This window comes from Physeter macrocephalus, chromosome 3 (assembly GCF_002837175.3).
Source record: "Physeter macrocephalus isolate SW-GA chromosome 3, ASM283717v5, whole genome shotgun sequence".
NCBI lineage: Eukaryota > Metazoa > Chordata > Mammalia > Artiodactyla > Physeteridae > Physeter > Physeter macrocephalus.
Genome location: NC_041216.1, coordinates 25,155,544 through 25,182,325, shown reverse-complemented (window position 1 = coordinate 25,182,325; position 26,782 = coordinate 25,155,544). Strand labels below are relative to the sequence as shown.

Below are 26,782 nucleotides of genomic sequence, written 5' to 3'. Positions count from 1 at the left end.
AGCGGCTGGGCCCGTGAAGCCATGGCCGCTGGGCCTGTGCGTCCGGAGCCTGTGCTCCGCAATGGGAGAGGCCACAGCGGAGGGAGGCCCGCGTACCGCAAAAAAAAAAAAAAAAACGAAAAACAAACAAAAAAAAAACTTATTATCAGTCAGGACAGAATATCTAGACACGAGTCTTTTCCTGTCTCCTGGTTCAGACACACGAGAAGCAGGAGGCGGCCTCCCAACCAAACTTAGCCTGTGAGATTTCAGCGGGACGCCTCACACAGTGGGATGGGGTAAAATTTGATGAGGAAAAAAAAAAATTCCCATTAGTACATTGCATTAATGAGTCATTTGCTCTCACTTCAACTGGGATCAGAATGGGCAGAAAAGGGAAATCCCATGATGCAGTGGGGTAGCGTAAGGCAAAGCAGCAGCTCAAATAGTGTCTGGGACCAAAATGCAACTTGGGTGTCTCATGCGAAATGCACAATGAATTGATGTCTCGTCTTTAAATGAAACACAATAGTGAACCGTAGGCAAGAAAGTCCAGCAACCTGCAGAGGCCATAGGCACAGGCTCAGTCTCATTGTCATTTTCAACTCCTGAATACTCTGTAGAAAAGCAAGACAGACAATAGAAAAGGACCAAGAGGTTAGGCTCTTCAAACTGGACCTTGAAAATTAGTTTTGAAAAGCTACCAAACACAAACACAAAGAGAAAAATTCCCCTCCCATCCCTCTTGGGGACATACTCCACACCTGGATGAAACCTGTACTTGGTCACCTTTTCCCAAAGGGATATTTACCCACCCCGTGCTTCTTTCCATTCTTTTTTTTTAAATTTATTTTATTTAAGTATAGTTGATTTACAATATTGTGTTAATTTTACAGCAAAGCGATTCAATTATACATATATATTCTTTTTCATATTCTTTTCCATTATGGTTTATCACATGATATTGAATATATTGTAGTTCCCTGCGCCAGACAATAGGACCTTGTTGTTTATCTCTTTCCATTCTTTTATTCCACCTTCCCGCAGCCTCCTTGCCAAAACACAGGTCGGATTCAAAATGAGATGAGTAACAGCTGTGCACTGAATTCACTGATCTCCTCAACCTGTCCAGGCAGGACACTGCGAGGTGGCAGCTGGCGCTGATGGCAGAGATGTACCTGGTGCAAAAGGCACCCACCCTGGACCACAGCGCCGGCCTTTTTAACGGGGAAGACACGTGTCAGCGTCCAAAGCCTGGTATGTAGTGAACATGTATGTCTTTTTTGAAAGCTCAAAAGGAGTTCACATCGGTTTAGACTTTGGCTTCCAAGTGACAGAGGAAAGAAGGCATTTTTAACCAGTTTTTCTGAACAGAAAGGGAGAGTCAGAGGTTAAGGAACTCACCCAGAGAAACAAAATCGGTGACGGGTCTGGGGACGGCGGCTGTGGTTCCCGGGAGGCACCCACCCAGCGACGGAGGACAGAATTTCCTCTCTCCAGACCACGCAGTGGGTGCACGGCTTCCCTCTCCCCGCCCCACACCACGGTGCAGGCCTCACCACCTTTCCTGCTGCGGCCACACGGGGACGAGGCCAGGTGTGCACAGGTGAGCCCCGGAGCCCACACAGCTCCTACGTCCCCCTAACACACAGTTACAACTGACGTTTCCGTTGATCCCATGAAGCGGGCCTCCAGCCCAGGCTTCCCACAGTGAACTTGAAGGGAAAGGGACTTCAAATCCCCTGAAAGGAAGAAAGGAGATCTTCTTCCCCCCATTAACTAAAATTTTTAAAACTTGTGTTTGGTTTGGAAATTTAGGCAGATTCTTCTGGCGGAGGATGCTGAGAGGGCTGAGGTAGAAAGAGATGAGAAAGGATGAAAAGTGATTGCCATCTGATGGCAGAGACACCGTGACATGAAGAGGAAGGCAGGGTGGGACGGGGGGCGGGGGAGGGGTATTGTAACCCATGTAACAAAGTACCCAGAATACAAAATAACATTTAGGTTCACCCTTGTATTCTTTTTTTTTTTTTAATATGTAAGTATCATGCCTCTTTTTAAAAAAATATTTATTTATTTATTTATTTATGGCTGCGTTGGGTCTTCATTGCTACGCACAGGCTTTCTCTAGTTGTGGCGAGCGGGGGCTACTCTTGGTTGCGGTGCGCAGGCTTCTCATTGCAGTGGCTTCTCTTGCTGCGGAGCACGGGCTCCAGGCACACAGACTTCAGTAGTTGCAGCACGCAGGCTCAGGAGTTGTGGTGCGCGGGCTCTGGAGCGCAGGCTCAGTAGTTGTGGCGCACGGGCTTAGTTGCTCCGCGGCATGGGGGATCTTCCCAGACCAGGGCTCGAACCCGTGCCCCCCGCACTGGCAGGAGGATTCTTAACCACTGCGCCACCAGGGAAGTCCAACACTTGTGTTCTTATTCTTTGGTTTTTTTTGGCCACGCCGTGCAGCATGTGGGATCTTACTTAGTTCCCTGACCAGGGATCAAACCCGTGCCCCCTGCAGTGAAAGCGCAGAGTCTTAACCACTGGACATCCAGGGAAGTCCCTTGTATTCTTATTCTTATTTTTAAAATCATTACTCAGAAATTGTTTAATTTGGGGAAGGAAGTTTGAACTAAAATTTTAAGGGTAACAACTAAAAGCTTCCTGAAATTTTAAGGGTAACAACTAAAAGCTTCCTGAAATCGTCCCCCTAACACACAGTTACAACTGACGTTTCCGTTGATCCCATGAAGCGGGCCTCCAGCCCAGGCTTCCCACAGTGAACTTGAAGGGAAAGGGACTTCAAATCCCCTGAAAGGAAGAAAGGAGATCTTCTTCCCCCCATTAACTAAAATTTTTAAAACTTGTGTTTGGTTTGGAAATTTAGGCAGATTCTTCTGGCGGAGGATGCTGAGAGGGCTGAGGTAGAAAGAGATGAGAAAGGATGAAAAGTGATTGCCATCTGATGGCAGAGACACCGTGACATGAAGAGGAAGGCAGGGTGGGACGGGGGGCGGGGGAGGGGTATTGTAACCCATGTAACAAAGTACCCAGAATACAAAATAACATTTAGGTTCACCCTTGTATTCTTTTTTTTTTTTAAATATGTAAGTATCATGCCTCTTTTTAAAAAAATATTTATTTATTTATTTATTTATGGCTGCGTTGGGTCTTCATTGCTACGCACAGGCTTTCTCTAGTTGTGGCGAGCGGGGGCTACTCTTGGTTGCGGTGCGCAGGCTTCTCATTGCAGTGGCTTCTCTTGCTGCGGAGCACGGGCTCCAGGCACACAGACTTCAGTAGTTGCAGCACGCAGGCTCAGGAGTTGTGGTGCGCGGGCTCTGGAGCGCAGGCTCAGTAGTTGTGGCGCACGGGCTTAGTTGCTCCGCGGCATGGGGGATCTTCCCAGACCAGGGCTCGAACCCGTGCCCCCCGCACTGGCAGGAGGATTCTTAACCACTGCGCCACCAGGGAAGTCCAACACTTGTGTTCTTATTCTTTGGTTTTTTTTGGCCACGCCGTGCAGCATGTGGGATCTTACTTAGTTCCCTGACCAGGGATCAAACCCGTGCCCCCTGCAGTGAAAGCGCAGAGTCTTAACCACTGGACATCCAGGGAAGTCCCTTGTATTCTTATTCTTATTTTTAAAATCATTACTCAGAAATTGTTTAATTTGGGGAAGGAAGTTTGAACTAAAATTTTAAGGGTAACAACTAAAAGCTTCCTGAAATTTTAAGGGTAACAACTAAAAGCTTCCTGAAATTTTAAGGGTAACAACTAAAAACTTCCTGAAATTTTAAGGGTAACAACTAAAAGCTTCCTGAAATTTTAAGGGTAACAACTAAAAGCTTCCTGAAATGTTAAGGGTAACAACTAAAAGCTTCCTGAAGTTTTAAGGGTAACAACTAAAAACTTTCTAATAATTTATTCCTCATTCCTTGGTCTCACGTTCTACTTTCTCACAGATGGATTGTCACCAACAATAAACCTGGGAATTTGCTGAAGAAGTTCACTGTGAAATACTGTCATTCTTTTTCATCTGAAAGGATCTGCAGGAAATGTATGAAATTCAGATTCTCCTAAAAGCAGCAAAACTGTCTTGGCAGTGAGGCTCTTTCATAAATTTCTAACCTAACTCAAGGTATAATGTTTCCAAAGGGAAGGAAAAGAAGGCCTATTTAGCAGGTACGTGTAGTGATGATGACACCCTAAAGCGACACAACACAGAGTCAAGGGCAAAGTTGGAGGTGGGGGGGGCCCATGAACCTTGAGGGCAGACCAAGGGGTCTGGGAAAAATCCCATGCTTAATTTTTACTAACTCCTAAAATTTAGTTTCCCTTTGGTTATAAACGTCAGCTACAAATCACAGGAATATTAGAAGAAACTATGACTGTGCCGACAGATATCATGTCCTACCAGCTGCTCTGTCGTAGATAAACAGCATGGTTACAAAGCCCCTCCTGCTCTGCCTCCTGGCAGTTAATGGAGGTGCCTGATCTTCATGAGTTAATAAAGCGGCACAGGTGTTACTACTTTACAAATTTATCCTTTTAGTACTTTGATGACTGTATTTCAGTTTAATTGGTCGCCTTTGAAATCCTACGTATTTTATTTTGTTTTATAGACTAATAAGAAATTATCCTGAGAAAGGTCCATAGGCTTCACAGACCACCAAAGGACTCGGTGGCACAGAAAAGGTTAGCACCCCTGGTTTGGTGGGTCAGAACGCTGGGCCTGAGTGCACTGGCTCCAGCGGTTCAAATCCTAGCACCACATAACCAGCTGGTAACACAGCTCACTGCTTCTCTGAGCCCCGGTTTTTCAGCTATGAAATAGGGATAAAAAGAGCTGCTGCCCCCACAAACGTATTATTAGGATTGATGAGATAACGTATGTGAAGCCACTGGCACACAGCCTGCCACTCAGAAAACAAGAATAAAAGGTATCGTCTCGCTGGTGGCTGTCTTCACATCCCGTCCTGGTCTTGCAGCAGCGAGGCCACGGACGCTCCCCCAATCCGCACTGAAGTTGCTCCCGCCAGGTTATCAAGTGCTCATCGCTCTGACGAGCCCTCCTGGCAGAAGCAACTCACGTGTCTGGGCCTGATGGTTGCCTCTCTGTTTTTGTGAACTTTCCAACGAACAGGTTAATTTATAAATAATTTATAAACAGGGTCCTCCATGACACTCTCCCTCTGCATATCTCCTCCTGGACCCCCGGGAAAGGAGTTCCCATCCTTTAACGCCTGCATCAAGCTTCGTAAATAGAGCCCTCCTGGAGCCTGGCAGCAGCCGTGCCCCGCAGAAAGGCTACACCGGGCAGGGGAAGGAAAAGAGAAAGGAGAGGACAGTAAGGGACGCGAGACTCTGAGAGGAGCCTGTTTCCACCAACGGAGCAGAGAAGAGGTACTGAAGTCTCGACGCCTGGCGGGGACGGGGTGCCGAGGACCGTTACCTTGCCAGCAAGCTCCCACCATGAGCTGGGTTTCGATCCTGGAGGCGTGAAGTGGGTAGTCTTCAGTCGCGGAGAAGGGCTCGTGAGAGACGCCGTCCACGTAAAGAGTCACGTTTGGGATTTCCACGTTGAGGACGTAGTGATGCCATTCCTCGTCACAGACCTACAAGGCCAAGGGGGTGGGTGGTTAAATGTGAAACGTCCACCTTCCCTCTCACCCAAAGACGCAGCCATGAGAGCGACACAGCTGGACACGAGAACGAGTCACCCAGAATGAACCTCTGTCTTCCTAAAAAGGAAAAGACCTAAAATGACAACACCAAAATACGTCTCATCCCACCGCATCTCACCCCAAAAGGTCAAGGTGACACTACCATCTCTAGGACACTTCAGACTTGGGGGCGCTACTCATCTGTCATGTGACAGGACCCCAGACAGGGAGCTGCCCGCTTCCCTTCTGCCAAGAGCATGACACCAGGAAATTCTAGTATCGGCAGGATGGACACCACCCAGGGGGCTGGCCATTCCTTTTCTGGATCAAAATGAAAAATGTGGCACTTCCCTGGTGGCGCAGTGGTTAAGAATCCGCCTGCCAACGCAGGGGCCACGGGTTCAAGCCCTGGTCCGGAAAGATCCCACACGCCACGGAGCAACTAAGCCCGTGCACCACAACTACTGAGCCTGAGCTCTAGAGCCCGCGAGCTACAACTACTGAGCCCACGTGCTGCAACTACTGAAGCCCGCGCGCCTACAGCCTGTGCTCCGCAACAAGAGAAGCCACCGCAACGAGAGCCCACGCACCACAACGAAGAGCAGCCCCCGCTCACCACAACTAGAGAAAGACCGCGCACAGCAACAAAGACCCAACGCAGCCAAAAATAAATAAATAAATAAATAAATAAATAATTTTTTAAAAATGAAAAATGCCTCCAGTTTCTGAACGAGGCCCACTACAGCATATGTGCTTTCTTTTTCGGTTCAAAGGTGATGGTCTAAATAAATACGAACATACAGCTCAGATGGCCAAATTCAACTGAGCTCCTCTCCTATCATGGAGGAGCAGCTCCCCAGTATCTCCCCTGTTGTCACGTGGGGTGCTGGTCTGCAGTCTCCCAGGCCTGGCTGGTCTGGCATTCCCTGATTTCTGGCTTTAGAGGAAGAGGCAGACATGCAAGAACAGGGACAGGCAGAGAAGGAGACGCTATGGGATGAAATTTCTAAAACTGTATTTTTAAAAAGCCTGCCCAGGGACTTCCCTGTGTGGTCCAGTGGTTAAGAAATCTGCCTTCCAATGCAGGGGACATGAGTTTGATCCCTGGTTGGGGAACTAAGATCCCACATGCAGCAGGGCAACTAAGCCCGCACACCACAACTACTGAGCCTGCGCACCGCAACTAGAGAGAAGCCCCTGCGTCACAACTAGAGAGAAGCCCACGTGCCGCAACGAACAGCCCGCGTGCCGCAACTAAGACCCAACACAGCCAAAAATAAATATTTAGAAATAATAAATAAATAAATAAATAAAAAGCTTGCCCAATTTACCTTTAAATTCTAAGAAACTGAACCAAGGAGAAATCAAGAGCTAAAACAGACCAGAAACATCAAAATAAATGAAGAAATTACCAAAGATTACCCCCCAAAGAAAAGCAGCTGCTCTTGATAAGTCTGAGGAAAATATTCAAATCTCTAATATTGTATATATGTTTATAATATATGCATAATGTACATGTGTATAAATGTATAATCACATATTTCTAAATCAAGAAATTGCACAGTAATTCACTTTTGAGACAGATCTTAATTTTAGTTTCTTTATTTAAAACAAGTTCTGTAATATATGCTGCTTCAGAAAGTAATTTATATTACACCCCCAGTTTTTAAAATAGTACAGGTTTCTTGGGAAATACCACGAGCATATTCTGAGAAGAGAGTAGGAGAATTAGTATAATTTTTTAACTTCCTTGAAAACACGGTGATTAGGGTAGTAAAACCCCAAACCACAGACAACACCCACGACAACACTGGTGACAAAGTTACTACATGAATGCTGAAACAAGTCGGGTGGAGGAAAGCAACAGGGCTTCTGATCCAGGTGATACCAGAGTGTGTGAAGCCACATTTTAAAAAAAATACTTTATGAAAACAACAGAAGGGAGAGATCAAACCCTAAAGCTAGGGGGAAAAAAAAAAAGTCATGCTTTTCAAAGTGTAGGAAAGCTAATTTCATGTAAAACTGAGGAGGGGGGGAATGATCACGACTCAATCCCAAAAAGTTTTTAAAAGAAAAAAAAAAAGACAACCAAAGGGAATAACCTCCCTTCCGATAATGAAACCATACCTGAAAGACATACCTAACAAAAGAGATGAAAATGATAATCTGTTATTTTTCAAAACACGCTAAAAGACATGAGGAAAATGACAAAACAGAAGAACATAGTTTGTAATTAGAGCAACTCAGAAATGAGGTGACAAAGCACAGGAATGATTTAAACAAAAGGGAAAGATACAGAAAACAGGTAAAGAATATCAACAAAAGATTAGAGTCCCCAGAGAGGGAAACCAAAGCAATAGAAGAGAATACTAAAAACTATAACAAAAACTTTCCTGAAATACCAAAACTTTTGAAACTAGATACTAAAAGGCATACCACATATCTGGGAAAACAGACCTAAAACAACAAGGACATATTCGTAAAATTAAATGACCTTAAAAAAAAGAAGAAGAAGAAGAAAAAAAAACCACATCCCATGGTCATCCAAACAAAAAGACTGAATGTTTTATGAAGGAAAGAAAATCAGGTTGTTGTCAGATTTTAACAGCAACATTTTACATCAGAACTCAATGGAGAGACAGATTTTCTGTTCTTGGAAATCTTACATCCGAGCCAGAGATGTTACACCCAGCCAAAGTGACCTTCAGTATAAAGGCCACAAACAAACTATTAAAACAACATGTAAGAACTCAGGAATTGACTGTTCCCATGAGCCCTTCCTGAGAACACACTTCCTACGACCCAAGTGACCAGAGATCAAGTGCCACAAGGGTGGTGACACTGACGGCTGCTTAAATCACAAAGAGAAACAACCCAAGGGAGCTTAAACAGATCAGAAACATACAAACCCCATTCTGATCAAGCCTTTAGAGCCCAGTCCCAATTTACAGGGTATAAGGAAGAGAGAGGAGCGTGTTAAATGACACCACAGAGAGAGGAGCATGTTTGTCACCAAAGAAATTCCAAGAGAGAAGAGGAAAATCTAGAGATTAAACTCAAAACGTCTATCAGCCAATCCCAGTGTATGGCCCCTTATGTGGATCCTGATTCAAACAAATTTGTAAACACGAAAACATCTATGAGACAATTTGAACAAAAAATTGTTCACTAATCTGTCCACTTTTACCTATGTGTGAAATTTTCCATGATAAAGTTTCTAAAACATGTAATCAGAAGAAACTGCATATATAAGTGTAGACTGTGGTTACTAAAACAGAACTATACCTAAAATGTCTACCTACATTGCAAAATTTTTTTCTGGATGATACCTTTCTTAGTTTCTTGAAAAAACTGATGACAAAAGTTTCCGAGAAAGAAATGATCTATGTAAATAAAAATTACAACAGTAAGAGATGAACACTGCCAACTGGACAGTCACTTCATCTTTCCACCATCACATACTTTTTTCCTTTCTCATATGTGCTCTTAGGTATCTATCTATCTTGTAACTGTTTCAGACAATGTTATAGTTCACCAGCTACAGGCACATATAACACTATGTCAGCTCTTACCCACAAACTCCACGAGGCAAATAAATTAAGCTCAGGTTTCCTTCTTGTCCCAACTGTAAATCACAAGAGGAAACGACCTGCTGTGATTTTAATGAAAAGGCTTTCTCAGTTTACAGCATCTCCTCATTTCCTGTAACACATTGATTCTTTGCACATGACACTTGATTTTTATCATAGCAACTGTTAGGAAATCAGCTTTGCAAAGATATGACATCATCACAAGAAGTATAACGTGCTCTAATGTTGAAACTATTAATTCCCACGAGCTAATAGTTCATGTGATGTCTGAAAGACGTCAAGACTGCTGGTTCCTTGAATATTTAAAATAGCCCATCGCACCCCCGAATTTGCTGAGGCACCCAGGGTCCTTGGAACAATTTGGGAGCCAAGGCCTTAAATAATAAACAAATACAAGGACCTCAATCCCAATTTTTAAGCACGTGCTGCTTATCTCAATAAATTATAACACGATATTTGGGATTTAAAACATATCATTTCTTTATACAGGCACACCTTGGAGATATCACAGGTTTGGTTCCAGACCACACCAATAAATCGAGTATCACAATAAAGCGAGTCTTACCAATTTATTTTGGTTTCCCAGTGCATATAAATTTATGTGTACACTATACTGTGGGGTCTATTAAGTGTGCAACTGCATTATGTCTAAAAAATAACCGTGTACATACCTTAATTTAAAAATACTGCTAAAAAATGCTAACATTATCTGACAATGCAGGGTTGCCACAAGCCTTCAATTTATAAAAACTGCAATATCTGTGAAGCACAATACAATGAGGTCGCCTGTATTAACATTTTATGTATAAAACACGTACGTGTAAAAAAAACAAACTTAGGCTTTCAGTAAAAAGGAGTTCAGTGGATTTAATTTGCTGTCCTATTACCCACAGACACAGAAATCATGAAATCTTAAATAAACCCTCTGCCCATAAACAGCTGGTCCTGTTCACGGTCACAGAGCCCGTTTCATCTCTCTGAAAAACATCCATAGCAGTGAGCTTTCCATGCACTCACCTGATTCAACTTCCAGTGGAATTCTGCAGGTCTGTATTTCTTCTCTTCTGAAGGATCCTGACGGAGGAGGAAAATAAGCCGGCAGCCGTGGACATAGAGTGAATAATGGTGTCGGTTCATATCTGCGAAGAGTAATTCTACTAGTAAACTGCCGACTTAAGACCCAAAGGAGAAATAAAAGCTATTTCTTTAATGGGTGGACGCCCCATGGTGGGCCAAGGCAGGGTTTAGGAAAAAATACGCTTGGGCTTTACTGAGAAGAGGGGCCCAATCCACTGAGTAAAGCTAACAAACGCCCAGAGACCACTGCAGTGTCTTGAGCACAGAACAACGTGTGTCACCGAGAGCGTGTGGGAGCCTTCAGGGTTCGAACAAGGTGCCCACTTCCAGGCACCACTGCGGCGGACGCCCCTTACAGCGAAGCTCACCCACCTGTTCTGTCTGAGCTGCAAAGGACCGTCTCCTTCTTCCTGCCAAACGGCCCGTGCCTCATCCACACAGAGATCGTAAAAGGCTCCCTGGGGTTGACGGAAACGACGCCATCTGGGACCCTCACCCCTTGAGTGCCATTGAACTCGAAGACCTGGTCGCTGTCGTGGCCATTGTCAGTGGGGAGGCCGATGGTCCAGTTCAAGGAGCCGCCCGGGGAAGGGAGCAGCTCAGCTGTGCCAGACGCAGCGCCTAAGCAACATGGAGACACTCACTATGCATCATGCGACAAACTCAAAAGGTATAAGCATTTCAAAGCCACGCTAAGGTACCGTCTCTGTTTTTTTGTTTTTTTTTTTAAATTGAACTAGAGTTGATTTACAATGTTGTGTTAGTTTCAGATGTACAGCAGTGATTCAGTTACACATACATATATAAATATATATATTCTTTTTTTTACATTCTCTTCTGTTATAGGTTAGTACAAGATATTGAGTATAGTTCCCTGTGCTATACAGTAGCTGCTTGTTTATCTATTTTATATATGGTAGTGTGTATATATTTATCCCAAAGTCCTAATTTATCCCCCCCTCCCCCACTTTGGTAACCATAAATTTGTTTTCTATGTCTGTGAGTCTATTTCTGTTTTATAAATAAGTTCGTTTGTATATATTTTTTTAGATTCCACATATAAGCGATAGCATATGATATCTGTCTTTGTCTGACTTACTTTACTTAATATGATAATCTCTAGGTCCACCCATGTTGCTGCAAATGACAATATTTCATTCTTTTTTATGGCTGAGTAATATTCCACTGTGTGTGTGTATGCGTGCGTATACATATATACACACACATATATATACATATCTTCTTTACCCATTCATCTGTCAGTGGACAGTTAGGTGACTTCCATGTCTTGGTTATTATAAACAGTGCTGCTATGAACACTGGGGTGCACGTATTAAGGTACCACTTTTATCTTAATTGTTATACAGTTTGCTAGTTTCAGTTTACTTTTCCTCAAAAATAAGGGTTTTTATTATTTAAAAGATTCATAAATGATAACCACGGATTTTTTTTTAAAGGAAAAAAAGAGGAGTATAACCTTTCAAAACTGTGAATCACTAGGTTGTACGGCAACTATACGTCAATAAAAAAATTTTAAAAAGAGGAAAAAAAAAGAAGCATTACTTGTGATCCCACCCCAACATATCCACTATTAACATTTGGGTATAAACACTTCCAGTCCTTTCTTTATGAATGTACACATATTATTAAAATATGTATAATACCTATGAATATATGTTATAAAATACGTATAACATGAATATATTATAAAAATGGAGTCCTGCTATGTACATACCTACATATATTCCCAGTAACATCCTTTACAGCATAATTTAAAATGTCTGAATAGCATTTCATTGTATAGAATTTGAGCTGTGATGTATTTAACTGATGTGTCCTGTGCACATGGAGTTGTCCCTATTTTTTCTCTGTGACAGACCTTGCCTTGACAAGGACTCCTGTGTGTCTCCATGCCTATTCCCTTAGGATAAACTCCTAGAAATGGGATACTAAGCCAAAGAACATGAAACATTTTCACAACTTCTGTTACCCACGCTGCCAGGCTCGATTTTCTTTTAAATTCATCCACAGAGGATTCTGCAACCTTTCACAGCCACCGGGCCCTTGACTTCTCTATTCCTAGGGGAAGCACGCCTTGGCTGGGACCGCCTGGTCTTTTGAGTATCGTACGATCTTGGTCCAAATCCCAGCTCGGCCACTTCCTAAAAGTGTGACCTTGGGCAAGCGACCCAGCCTCCCTCGGCCTCAACTAATGAAAGACGAGGCCGATGCCGCCACCTCTGCAGGCCTGACGGGAAGATTAAATGAAATAGCACATGGGGAAGGACCTAGCGTACAGTAAGCGCTCAAAGAGAAAATTCTTTCTACCTTTAAACTGTTCTGCTGAGAGAATGTTCATTTAATACCATAAAAAATAATGGCATTACGAGAACGTACAATTTTTACACTACACTTACACAGTATAAAATAGAAAATATTCCAGACCTCTTCACTTACATACACTTGGGTACATGATTATGAATATTTGGATTCAGAATCAGGATGAGCCAGCAGAGAATATACTTTTTCCCTTTTGCTTATTCTTCATATGACAATTTCCAATTCTGAAAGAAAACTGGTTGCCTAAATCTAACTGTCGCTATCACTTAGTGAAAAGACAGATGAGTACTGGAAAATGCTCCCTACAAAAGGCCCTTCCGAGCATCAAGAGGCCCCTGAAGTTACTGGTGTTTTACCACCGGCCAAGTGGAACATTCCTTCCTCAGCATTTTCCCCAAGAGGCATCCATACCTCACCAGAAAAATATTCAGACAAACCAGAAAAATATCCAAACTGACGGTGAAGATGGAGAACTAGCCTTGGGTCAGATTTGCGATCATTCTGTCTCTCAGCTGCTCCACACCTTGCTTGTGGGACAGAAAGACTATAAATTCGACGCAGGTTTCCTTAGCTTTCATTTTCTACTTCACGTTTGCCAAAAGCTATTGCATCACCTATAGCTTTTTTTTTCCTTCAGTCCTTACATAAACGTCTCATTTCATTTAAAGCTCACTCCACCTACAGAACGCCTATTCTGATGATTCTCAATGCATGTTAGAGAAATACTTGCTTCAAATCAGTGGTTCTCCAAATGCACAGGCGCGCGCGCACACACGCACACACACGCGCACACACACACCCCTGAACAGACTTTTAGGGGTTCAGGGTCCCTCTCTCGCCTCCTTACCACAGAGCCGGTGAAGGGACTTCTCAGAGTAGGTGTCGCGGTCACAGCCCTTCCCTATGTGGCTGGTCTCCAACTCCACCGTCACCCGCACTGAGGCCACCGATTCATCACATGTCTCCAGGTGGACGTTTGGGAAGAGCGCCAAAGCACCGGTGCCAGGCTCGTACTCGACCCTGTTGTTCCATCCTGTGTGGGCCCACACAAGGGCGGCGGGGGCGGGAAGAAAACTCCTGTTAGGTCTCCGTGGTGAACAAATTTTCAGAGCAGGTGTGACAGCAGCAGAGAGACAGTGAGGCTCACCTTGCCACCCAGGGGTGCAGGTGGGCTTGATGTTGATCCTCACCAAAACATCTTCTGTTGCCCTCTTCTTCCCGCAGTCGTAGGCCGTGACTGTCAGCTTGTACTGTTGTTCTTTCCTGTAGTTCAGCTTCTCTGTGTTTTTTATATAACCTTCCAAGAGGAAAAACAACAGTGAGAACCCAAACCCGTTCTGCTTCTCTCTTCTTTTTTTTTTAATGGACGTATAGTTGATTGTGTCAGTTTCAGGTGTACAGCAAAGTGATTCAGATTCTTTTTCCCCCCCCGATTATTTTCAAACCCACTGTTTTTGACTTCTGTCGTCCTATGCTGAAACACAAAATGCACGTGCTTTCAGCCCTGGAAACACTGACATAGAAATAAACTGATGCTTGAGATAATTAACATTCATGCTTTCCTGAGCTTGAACACACACTAAATCCACCCTGAAGGATTGTTTAAGCAGAGGAATGAGGCTCCGTTTATTCTTATAGTTGTATTTGGTTTTATATTTAAGATTTAATAGTTAACATGTAAGGGAATAAAAGAGACAAAATAATTCAAGTATTTCAAATATTAAATACAAGATGGAGGGCTTCCCTGGTGGCACAGCGGTTAAGAGTCCGCCTGCCAATGCAGGGGACACGGGTTCGAGCCCTGGTCCGGGAAGATCCCACATGCCGCGGAGCAACTAAGCCCGTGTGCCACCACTACTGAGCCTGCGCTCTAAAGCCCACGTGCCACAACTACCAAAGCCTGTGCACCTAGAGCCCGTGCTCCGCAACAAGAGAAGCCAACACAATGAGAAGCCCGTGCACCGCAACGAAGAGCAGCCCCTGCTCGCCGCAACTAGAGAAAGCCCGCGCGCAGCAACGAAGACCCAACACAGCCAAAAATAAAAATAAATAAATAAATTTATAAAACTACAAGATGGAGCTGCATTCAATACTTCTTGCTAAAAGATTTACTTTGTTAGAGAGAGATTTCCTACCCGCAGCCAGTAGAACGGAAGCCTGCTTTTTTGAACATGAGTGCAAATGTCTGCAAAGTGTTTGCAATGTCCATCATTTCATCAAAGGTTCTGGACTGTGCATTAACAATGGAGACACCACAGCATCATCAGAAGCCATAACCTAATAAAGAAGCTGTGCTCCAGAATAAGTTAATTCTAGTCAATTACTAAGGATGGCAGGGTGTCTGGCAGCGAGGTATCAACCTTCATCTTCAAGACGAGGCAGAGAAGCCAAATCTGATGGAGAACAGAAAACGAAACTAAGAGGCAGTCTCATTCGGATGCACACTGACTGAAAGGTAGGGAGATAAAAAAATAAAAACACCTCAGGTGGGGGATTTTTATTAGATTTTGGTGGGAAAGGAAAAAGAGGATCACCCTATAAGAGAACACAAGATTTGGTGCCAGAAAAGAGGCTTTGAGGGGACAGAGTAAAAACTTAAACGTGACCTAAATAGACATTTCTCCAAAGACACAGATGGCCAAAAGGTACATGCATGAAAAGATGCTCAACATCGCTAATTATTAGAGAAATGCAAATCAAAACTACAATGAGGTATCACCTCACACCAGTCAGAATGGCCATCATCAAAAAATCTACAAATAATAAATGCTGGAGAGGGTGTGGAGAAAAGGGAACCCTCCTACACTGTTGCTGGGAATGTAAATTGGTGCAGCCACTATGGAGAACAGTATGGAGGGTCCTTAAGAAACTAAAAATAGAGCTGCCATATGATCCAGCAATCCCACTCCTGGGCATATATCTGGAGAAAACCACAATTCAAAAAGATACAGCGCACCCTAATGTTCATTGCAACACTGTTTACAATAGCCAGGACATGGAAGCAACCTAAATGTCCATCGACAGATGAATGGATAAAGATGTGGTATATGTATACAATGGAATATTACTCAGCCATAAAAAAGAATGAAATAATGCCATTTGCAGCAACATGGATGGACCTAGCAGTTATCATACTAAGTGAAGTAAGCCAGACAGAGAAAGACAAACATCATGATATCCCTTAAATGTGGAATGTTTAAAAAAAATTATACAAATGAACTTACATACAAAACAGAAATAGACCCATAGACATAGAAAACAAACTTATGGTTACCAAAGGGGAAGGGGGGGAAATAAATTAGGAGATTGGGATAAGCATACACACGCTACTATATATAAAATAGGGCTTCCCTGGTGGCGCAGTGGTTAAGAATCAGCCTGCCAGTGCAGGGGGCAAGGGTTCAAGCCCCGGTCCGGGAAGATCCCACGTGCCACGGAGCAACTAAGCCCGTGCGCCACAACTACTGAAGCCTGCGCGCCTAGAGCCCGCGCTCCACAACAAGAGAAGCCACCGCAATGAGAAGCCCGCGCACCGCAACGAAGAGTAGCCCCTGCTCACCACAACTAGAAAAAGCCCACACGCAGCAACAAAGACCCAGTGCAGCCAAAAATAAATAAATTTTTTTAAAAAGTTTAAAAAAAAATAGATAACCAACAAGGACCTACTGTACAGCACAGGGAACTATAGTCAATATTTTGTAATAACATATAAGGGAAAAGAATCTGAAAAAAAAAATATATATATATATATGTAAAACTGAATCACTTTGCAGTATGCCTGAAACTAACACAACACTGTAAATCAACTACACTTTAACTAAAAAACAAAAAAAATTAAATGTGAGACAGACACACCAAGTTAGGTCTTGCTATGGACTGAATGTGTGTCCCCCCAACTTCTTATGTTGAACTCTTGACTCTCAATGTGATGGTAGTAGGAGGTGGGGCCTCTGGGAGGTGACGAGGTTTAGATGAGGTCATGAGGGTGGAGCCCTCATGACGGGACTAGCGTCCTTACAAGAGAAAGAGACTAGAGCTTTCTCCCTGCCACGAGAGGACACAGCAAGAAGCAGGTCCTCATTGACGTTCGGCCCCTTGATCTTGGACTTCTCAGCCTCCAGAACTGTGAAAGGTAAGTGTCTGCTGTTTTGGCCCCCCAAGTTTATGGTATTTTGTTAGAGCAGCCTGAACGGACTAACTGTGAGTTTCACCGAAGTGCAGACAAAGTTTGGGTTTGAAGCCGACTGGCATAGAGGGGCTGCCTAGCCCACCCCGCCCCGCGGTGAGGAAAGAATGCTCCTGGGTGCTCACCGTCCTTGTCGACGGCAAATGGCACATCCGGGGTGACAATTTCATAGCTGCAGATCTGGCTGAACTGGGGGGAGCAGTCTGCGTCCACCGCCTCCACCCTCAGGAGGCTGTCATCCTGCTTCCCCTCCACCACCGTGGCTTTGTAGGACTTCTCCTTGAATACGGGTGCGTACTCGTTCACGTCGTTCACCTGAATACGGACAGTTGCTCTGGAAGAAGCGGGGAGGGGAAAGGCTGTGTGTTTTGCTTGTTTTTTTACCCCAAGAATAAAATTCCGCCCTCTTCTTAAATTTCCTTTAACTTTTAAAGTTAAAATAGGAATCTGGTTGATTCTTCCAAGTCCTCGTGAGTGAGAGAGCTGGTAAAAAGGCAGTAATATGAAATAAGAGACTTGGGATTTTCTTGACAATGTGTGGCAGGGCTGGCAGAAGGGAGATAAACTATATCAGACATCTGTTTGCTCTCCAATCAAAAAGTGATAAACTATATCAGACATCTGTTTGCTCTCCAATCAAAAAGTTAAAAATATTTTGTTGCAAAATCCGGGAAACAATTAGGAAGAAGGGTTAAGAAGTACAGATAGAAGATGGGAAATTATGAGCATTAAAACAAGTTCTGCCCTGCTTCTGTGGAATAGAGACCATCAGGAACCCACTGCTGGGATAGCACCCACTGCTGACCCAACAAATGAAGGACCTCTACTTGCCCTTCCTGGTTCCGTGTTCCATCTCCCCAGCCTGGGCACAAGAAAACTAGGGCATCATCAGACCAGGCTACAAACGGAAAACCGTCAGTCTCATGTGCTACTGACCAGGGCATGTTTCTGAATCAGACAAGGTCCCTGACTGAAATGAGGTCTTTCTCAAGGGAAATGATAATATCGCACGTCGTAAAAAGGATGAGGCATGCTTCACTGGCCCGCAGCACCCCCACTGTTCACCAAGACCCTCCGCACCCCAATGCCACCCATCCATCCTGACCCTCACAACGGGTTACGCGACCTCACCTCACCTATGCATCCTCCTTCCTTAGCCAACACACTAAGGAGGAACTGAGACGCGACAAAGTTACATTTGCCTAATGTCGAAGGGCTAGTAAGGGGCGGAGAAAAGACTAGAAAAAGGCTAAATCCAAGTCTTGTTCAATCTTCTCCGTTACACCAGTAGTTCTCAACTGGCAGGAACGATGTGAACACACCCAGGATGGGGTGCAGAAGTCAGCCTTCTTCCACCAGCTCAAAAGCATTTCATGCCCTTTAAATTTACAGGAAAAAAAAAAGATAAACGTAACAACAAAATATCTTCCTCTGGGAAAAAGTAGGCTTTTTGAATTTTCAATGTAACGCCCTAGTTTCTTTACTAGAGTATCCGGTGGGATAAAATTACTCATTTGTTCATTTATTCAACACCTACTATGTGCCAGGCACTTGCTGGGAGCCATACACAAGGGTAAACAGGATACCGGCCCTCAAAGAGCTTACGATCTCACTGGGGACAACTGGGAACTAGCCTCCGCCTCATGTTTCAAAAACAAGAAGTCTTGGGGCAGCGGCAACTGTCACCACTTTCCTTACACACACACGCTCTTTGTCCAGCTCACTTACTTATGAGACTTTTTCACGTTGGCCCCATCAGGCCCCTTCCCGCAGTCGTAGGCCTGGATGGTGAATGTGTAGTCCTTCTGGAGTTCACAGTCCAGTTTCTCTTTTGAGCGAATGATTCCCTCGCCAGTGGATTTATCCACCACTACTGCATCAAAGGGGACATTCTGCCCATGAATTTTAAATCCACAAATCTCACCTAGGGAGTCAAAACAGCATGGGTTAGAATTTCCGCCACACAAAGCCAGGGCACACTCCCCTCCTCCCCCAAAGAAAATAAACAACAACAATTTGGCAGCCAGGGGTTTAGGGGGTCTGTGAACAAAGCAAGGGCACTTGTGCTTGGACAGGGGGTAAGTTCTGGGGCTTTAGTAAAAAGAAGCATGTTCTGGCTTTCCAAGCAACTTGTTTAAACTTTGCATCCATTCATGCAGGAATACAAAAGAGAGAAAGAGAAAAAATATAGACAGGCATTTCACAGGAGTACTTAAGAGAGCTCCAGGGCAAAGTAGTTTCATTAGCAAACAGCCAAGGCCTGATAACACGGAGAAACTGCCCAGCTACCTGGGAGGGCTGGGCAGCTATTTTGATTTGGACCAGAGAGGAGGCTAGAAGGCACAGTTAAGTGTTGAGAAAGGAAGAAGCGTGAGGCATAGGTTCAGCACCATTACTACAGAAAGTCTGTCAAAACAAAAAATAATATATATATGTATCGAAGAAACAAGTCTTCCTGTGCAATGAGCCTGGCTAAAATTAGGGAATCAAAACAAACTACTGAATGAGAAAAAGGTAGAAATACCAACTTTTCAGGCATCCATTTCAACAGCTATCAGCTACGATTAAGATACAGTTTCCATTCTCGGGAGGGATTTGCTAGACTTGCCTTCCTTTCGGACTTTTATCCTATCAGACCTGAAAAAGAAGCCTGCCTGGGAACGTAAGCACATCCAAGTTGGTCTACAAGCTTAATTAGGAGTTAAAATCTAGGTTTCCATTCTGGCCCACGGGAGAATACATATAAATACTTTGATGTATGTATAAAACTTCAGAGTGTGTTTCACGTAAAAATAAAACTGAACTCTTTCAAAATTACAACTAGTAGAAAATGATTACAAACTGAATCTCTTAAATCCAATTTTAAAAAAACAAACAGGATTATCCATATAGTTCAAATGGATGTCTGATTTCCAGATATTTCTAACCAAGGGTCTGGTTACATACAATTTCTATCAATATACTTAAAAATAGAAACAAAGTAGGAGAATAAATAGGGGTAAGAGAACACGACAGTTTCTTCTGTTTAAGGGCTGATTCCCAATTTTATAAACAAAGTTAGTGGGTTAATGTTCATAAGAGGCATAGAAAGAACCCTTTATCACCTTCTTTGGTGACTGTCACCTCAAAACTCTCTAAAGGGAGAAAAGATAAACCCATGTCAGTTATACAGGAAAGAAGGAAGCCGAAACAATAAGGAAAAAAAAAGTCAAAGATGCACATATTACATAGAAAAGCTTGACATAATTTAACAACAAACTCAGTAGCCAGCTTTAGCAAAACTGCATCTTCAGTAACAAAACATCTCTATGCATCCAACTTACCACAGATTACACTAGCCTAGTGATGAAATACTGCTATAAAGTCTCCCCACACCCTCAGGGGTCGTGAGGATTTTTCTCTTCATGACTGCTTTGATGATAACGGTTTCTAAGTAAGTCTACTTGTTATTTTACAGTTTTCGGATTTTCATTTTCAAGCTAAGTTCTCAGTGGCTAGGATCCTGGTAACATTCAACTCGTCGTTAGATTTAACAAAACAGTTGGAGGAAGGGGTTTTATTTTAACCCTTTGTTCTTGAGCTGAATAATAATGTTTTCTCACCTAAAGTACCCAACCAAGGCAACAAATACAAAGCCCTCTTCTAATGGAACACATACTTAAATGTGAACTGAAACCAGATTCGGTACTAACTGTAGCGATGCTACAACCATCATGGCTTTTATTCTGTGAAAACAGCTGTTCTCCCAAGTCAATATAAATCCCGCTCACCTCACCCTACAACCCCTACAGAGTAGAAACGAGAAGATCAGGAGTCCCTCTCCCCGGACTCAGCGTGGCCTCGCCGGGAAAACGTCCCTCCCCCCAGAGGTCACACAGCTTCAATTCCCTGCCTTTTTTTTTTTTTTTTTAAATGGTTTTACCACATATTTGCATATCCCTCAACAGTGTTGTTTCATTTTGTTTATTTTTGAGTTTCATCATACGGTGTGCAATTTTTGTGACTTGCTTTTTCACTTGACCTTTTCCAACTGTGTGTGTCTGAGATGCCTTCGTCCTTGTTGGCATATGCAGTCACATAGTTCGTTCACTCTCACTAGCACGCACAGGGAGAAAGAACCCAACGAGCTAAAACGTACGCGCTTAAAACACTGCCCAGCACAAAGAAAGCGCTCCGCGAACGTCTGCTGTCACTGTAATTATTTCCCATTGTGGGAACACACCGTAACTCCAGTGTTTCGCTGTGTATGAACAAGGCTACAGTGCACCCTTCTGTCCTGCTTCCTGGGTACATACACAGGCTCTCTCCAGTTCTGTGCTGCCCAGTACAGGAGCCACTAGCCACGTGGGGCTGCTAAAAATTGAACTCAAATTCATATTTTAGTGCGTGATATTAAAAACTCAGTTCCTCGGTCGCAGTGGCTGCATTTCAAGGGCTCAACGGCCACACGTGACTAGTAACTACTGAATGGAGACATGGACGGGAATTCCACCACCATCACAAGCTCTACGGGACAGCGCTGCTCAGTGGCGGGGGGGCAACCCGCAGGTCAAGTCCAGCCAGGGCATGATTTTGAACGGCCTGCGAGCTGAAAATGGCTTCTGTGTATCACTTCATGACACAAGAAAATTACATGAAATTCAAACTTCATTGTCCATAAGTAATGTTTTATCGGGACACAGACCTACTAATGTCTTGTCTAGGGCTGCTTTCCCCTCCCCCCATAGTGGCACAGTTGGGTCACTGCCAAAGAGACCCTGTGGGCTGCAAAGCCTCAAACTCTCACTACCAGCTTTTTACAGAAAGGCTGGCTGATCACTGCTCTAGAATCCACCATGAGCAGAACTGCTGGGTACCAGCTGTGTCCAACTGTCTTCCAGAATGCTAAGTCACTAGATTACATTCACCCTTTTCGGGTGTATACTAATACAGCATAGTACATGTTAAGATAAATCAAGTTGCCCTGCTTTAATTCAGAGGTAACGTCTCGGTTTTTGACTTGGAGTTTGCTGTTCTGAAGAGAAAATGGTGAGGCTGTCCCACATCACTCACCGTGACAGCACGTGCTTTCCCGACAAGGCAGCTGTGTAGGGAAGGGAGATTTAACACCCTGGGATGAAGCCTCTGACCTGGGTGATGCCGCCTACTTGGTGCATTGCTGAGTAAGAGTTTAAAGACACTCGTCATTCAGGCAATGTCCTTGAGACTGTTTCTGAGATGATGAGGAGAGTGGAACTGTCTGCCAAAAGCTCAAACTCCCTCAGTCACTCCTTCGGGCTATCAGGCTAGGAGGAGGGGGAGGGAGGACTCCGAGGGTAGGAAGGCACTGGGGTGTTTCCAGACTCTACTTCAGGTGTCCGGGGAAGGCTGCATTGATAAGGTAACGTCAGAGTAGAAACCAGAGGAAACTAAGGGAGCAAACCACATGCTCATCTGGGGAAGAGTTCCACACAGAGGGAACAGTGAGTGCAAAGGTCCTGAGGCAGACCTGAGCCTGGCCCGGCTCAGGAACAAGGAGGCGTGTGCTGCTCAGTGGCTGAGCACAGGGGAGGACAAAAGATGAGGTGAGATACAGACAAGCAATCTGAAGCTACGGCAGCTACTACACAATTGCAGCTTCTCCCTCAAGTGAGAAGGGCATGACTGGAGAGTTTTGAGCAGAGAAATAAATAAATATGGCTCATAGTCTGAAAGGATCCATCTGACTGCTGTGCTGAAAATAAGTCTGTCAGAGGGCAAAGGTGGACACTGGAGTGACCCAGGCAGAGATGCTGAAGGACAGACCAGGGAGGACATGGGACGGTGGGAAGTGGTCAGATGGGTTCTGAAAGTAAGGCCAAGGCCGAGGGATTCTGAGCGAGAAACTGCAAAGGATGAAGTTGCCTTCAGCCGACACGGGAGAAACCACGGAAGGAAGGTCTGGAGGGAGGAATGGGAGTTTGTACGTCAGCTTTGAACACGCACCTCTACCACCACTTGCTACGGAACAACACCTCAACCGGATGAGCATCAAATCTAAGAACAGACGTTACTTTGAAACTCATGTATTTCCAGGCTGCTCTCTAGAAGACGGGATCTATTCACAGTGAGAACAGCAAAAACGCACACGTGTTATCTTCCCCACATACCCCACCGCCTGTAGCTAAGTCACTACTCAAATGGGCTACGTCATTAGGATCTGGTGCCTCAGACCCACGGTGCTCATTACACAGCTAGGTCAACTGGGTCCTTTTGCCTGGAATGACTTAAAAACCATCTCGCCGGCTGGCAGCTTGATGCAGCAGGAGCAGCACGAAGTTCACCCCAGGCAGACCTGGGCTTTCCATACCACCTGCGTGGCCTTCGTGCCTCTGCTGGGTCTTCTAAGCCACCGTCTGCAGACTGGCCAGTACACGCACTTCTCGGGGTCCATCTACTCGTCCAACCGGGGACCCCGGTTCTAATGCGGAAGATGGATCCGACTGGAGCAGGTGAGGGGCGAGTGAATGCGTTAGAGCGACTGCAGTATTTCAGATGAGATCTGATGAGAGCTAGACTAAGGCGGTGTCAGCAGGAAATATTTAAGGGATTTTAGGAGGATCGACAGGCCTTTCCAACCCACTGGGCAGAGAGCGTGAAAGGGCTGGGAGGAACGCCCGGGTTTTCAGCTGATGGTGCCCTTGAGGGAACTGAGGTGCAGAGAAAAGAGGAAAAGATTCACAAAAAAGGTGTTTGGCCTGTTTATCCCAAGCAAACTTCTCACTTGATTGTTTGCTGGAGGATTTTAAAGCCCCACATTAATCTCTTTCATCCACACAAAATTCACTGGATGCCGTTTTAAATAAGTAAGGATCCGGATGTCAGGACAGAAACTTGATTAGAAAACCACGTGCAAGTAACACCCTGTCCATTCAGCTTAACAACAGAAACCGTGCAGCCCTGAGCTCACTTCCAACCCTCTGCTCCTCCACAAGCCACACGAGCTAACTATTCACCCACTTCTTTGGAAGCCCTGCCAGCTCCCACCTCTGCCCCAGCCTCCCCTCCGCCCTTCACTGCCCATGGACCTCCTTCCCATCCTTGACAGGAGCTCAAGCCTGCCTTTGGAAATCACCTCCCTTCCTTTTTTTAAATTAATTTATTTATTTTTGGTTGTGTTGAGTCTTCCGTTTCTGTGCGAGGGCTTTCTCTAGTTGCGGCAAGCGGGGGCCGCTCTTCATCGTGCTGCGCGGGCCTCTCACTATCGCGGCCTCTCTTGTTGCGGAGCACAGGCTCCAGACGCGCAGGCTCAGTAGTTGTGGCTCACGGGCCCAGCTGCTCCGCGGCACGTGGGATCCTCCCAGACCAGGGCACGAACCCGTGTCCCCTGCATTAGCAGGCAGATTCTCAACCACTGCACCACCGGGGAAGCCCCTCTTTCCTTTTTTAACCCCCATCACCTTGCCTTTTCATGAACTCCAGTCCACACCACGCTGCCTCTCTCACCTGACACTGAACTATAAACATCCTGGCAACCCTGCTTAACTCTCTGACAATGCTGGTTTTGCCTTCCCACCTAGACGATCATTGTTTTGAGAAATGCTTTTTTGCACCCTCTGGAAGACTCAGCAAAGCCACCTCATATTTAATGATTATTGATCTCAAACCTTTCCTGGAGGCAAACGCATCCAACATGAGTTCACTCTAGTCAGTAACTGTTAACAGGAAGTTTCTGTCCTGACATCCAGATCCTCACCTATTTAAAACTGCTACTCAACTGATTATTGCCTTATGCTAGGCTGAGTCATATAAAATTTCTGACATTCCATTTTTTCAAGTATTTTGACATTTTCAATATACAAAAATGGCATTTTCATGTGGCTTAACCTAATACATCCAACTCATTGCTGCAAACACAATGCCAGCCCAGTTGCACATGCTGAAAAAGCAAAACTGGGCAGAGATGTGAGGTAGTGAAGCCCTATGGAGAAAAGTAGCACAGATATGAGTTGGTTCTAATATCAACAAAAGTAAAGTTCCCGTTCTTGCCCTGAAATTTCTTTTGGATTCCATTCGTATCATAATTGTTTTAACTAATCTTGTAGACTGTCTGTGCTCAGTCTAGGAAGGCAGGAAAAAGAATGCTTCTGGAACCACCTACTAAAGGGAAGAGCTTCAAAAAGGGGGGCAGGGAGTGCAGGGTGTTCAGCTTCCGATACAGGCAGTGAAGAAGGGGTAACCGTCAAAACAGCAAAAACGTGGCCTGTGAAGTGGTCCCAGCTTTTAACTCCCCATTAAATACATAAAACATACAATACATGTTCTTACCCTCACCTCTACTCAGGCTTTCAGCAGATTAAGGAAAAGGGGCTGAATAAGGAATTGAGTCGTTTCGATTTCCTAAAATACATGACAAATACCAAGACTTTATTCTCTTAGTTTCACCCCCAAGAAAACAATGTGGGCCAGACCCTGTGCGCGCCACATGAATGTCTGATGAGTGACAACTTACAACACACTTTGGTGACTAGGCTTCCCACATTACACAGGTATTTATTTCGGAGGCTGCATGAGTAATCTCCAGTGGTTACCCACACACAGGTCCTGTGATGGGATGAGACTGTGGACCAGAATGTTTACAACGTTGTAAAGTCAATATCATGAGAGCTGACCCGGTGAAACTAAGAATCATGCTGCAGTCAGACCGCCTGGCTCGAAGGCAGCGCGCCTGTTTGTGAGCTGTGTGATCTTGGGCAAACTCACTCGTTCCTTCTACAAATATTTATGGAAGTGTCAACTAGCCCCAGGTGCTGGTCTAGGGACCGGGGATTGAATGGAGAATACGGTAGTCATGCTGCTGACAGACATGCTCTGAGTCTCCGTTTCTTCATATGAAAAATGGGGGCATAAGAGTACCCACCGCGTGAGATTGCTGGAAAGAATCAACGTAACCGTGCAGAGCCCTGAGAACACCCTCGGCCACATTGAAGAGCTCAATAAATGTCAGATGTGCCCGCTGCCTCCACCACCACCATCATCACGGTGTTAAAATAAACGCAACGTCACCACCAAGACCAACATAAGATCAAAATAAGGCTCCGGACCTAGGCTCTGCTTCACCCAAAAGTTATTTAAGAAATCAGTGAGAAAATGGAACACTATGAAGACTATTAGATAAAGATGGAAAAACAGTTCTCACAGAACGTTAAGTAAAGAAATATTTTTAAAAGATTCATAACAGAGGCAGCAAACACTGTACACAGCACCTACTACACAGCAGGCATTGTTTTAAGCTCGTCAATATTTATACATAAATAAGTTAATATTCCCCAAACCCTGTAAGGTATGTGATATTATCCTCATTTTACAAGAGATGAAAAGTGAGGCACAGAGACGCTACGTGATTTGCCCAAAGCCACACAGCCAGTAAGTTTCAGAGCCAGGATTCAAGCACAGGCTGCTGGCTCTAGGGTTTGTTTTCCTACGTACCCGTCTGCTACAGCCTCATGGGGGCAGTGTTCTGTATAGCAGCTGGATGGGTAGTTGGATGGGTAACATGGCAACAGAAGAGGGAAGGAGACAGGTGTTCCCTTCCCTGGACTGTGCAGCTACTCACTTTGGTAGGATGAGGACCATGCTTCAGGAAGAGTAGATGAGCATCAATTCCACCCCTGGGTGTATAACCAAGAGAACTGAAAACTGATGTCCACACAGAAACTCGTACATGAATGTTCACAGCAGCATTATTCACAATCACCACAAAGTGGAAACAATTCTGATGCCCATTACTGATGGATGAATGAATGAAATGTGGTCCATCCGTACATCGAAATATCATTTGGCAATAAAAAGGAATGAAGAGGGCTTCCCTGGTGGCGCAGTGGTTGAGAGTCCCCCTGCCGATGCAGGGGACGCGGGTTCATGCCCCGGTCCAGGAGGATCCCACATGCCACGGAGCGGCTGGGCCCGTGAGCCATGGCCGCTGAGCCTGCGCG

At 44.7% G+C, this 26,782-nt stretch overlaps 1 protein-coding gene across 4 annotated transcripts in view; it reads right to left on the bottom strand.

The window, feature by feature from the left end:
- The window catches only part of CLSTN1 (calsyntenin 1), a 93,002-nt gene that overhangs the window by 7,637 nt on the left and 58,583 nt on the right, over nucleotides 1-26,782 (bottom strand). The window contains exons 3-11 of one of the 4 annotated variants that reach the window (XM_024125414.3): nucleotides 19,934-19,963; nucleotides 18,558-18,753; nucleotides 16,955-17,163; nucleotides 13,791-13,940; nucleotides 13,491-13,676; nucleotides 10,676-10,924; nucleotides 10,244-10,365; nucleotides 5,426-5,588; nucleotides 540-596 (exon numbers count right to left, since the gene is read on the bottom strand). In XM_024125414.3, coding sequence (XP_023981182.1) covers nucleotides 540-596; nucleotides 5,426-5,588; nucleotides 10,244-10,365; nucleotides 10,676-10,924; nucleotides 13,491-13,676; nucleotides 13,791-13,940; nucleotides 16,955-17,163; nucleotides 18,558-18,753; nucleotides 19,934-19,963 — 1,362 coding nt within the window. The remainder of the gene's footprint in view (nucleotides 1-539; nucleotides 597-5,425; nucleotides 5,589-10,243; nucleotides 10,366-10,675; nucleotides 10,925-13,490; nucleotides 13,677-13,790; nucleotides 13,941-16,954; nucleotides 17,164-18,557; nucleotides 18,754-19,933; nucleotides 19,964-26,782) is intronic. The other 3 variants (XM_024125416.3, XM_024125415.3, XM_024125417.3) reach the window with 3 other exon arrangements.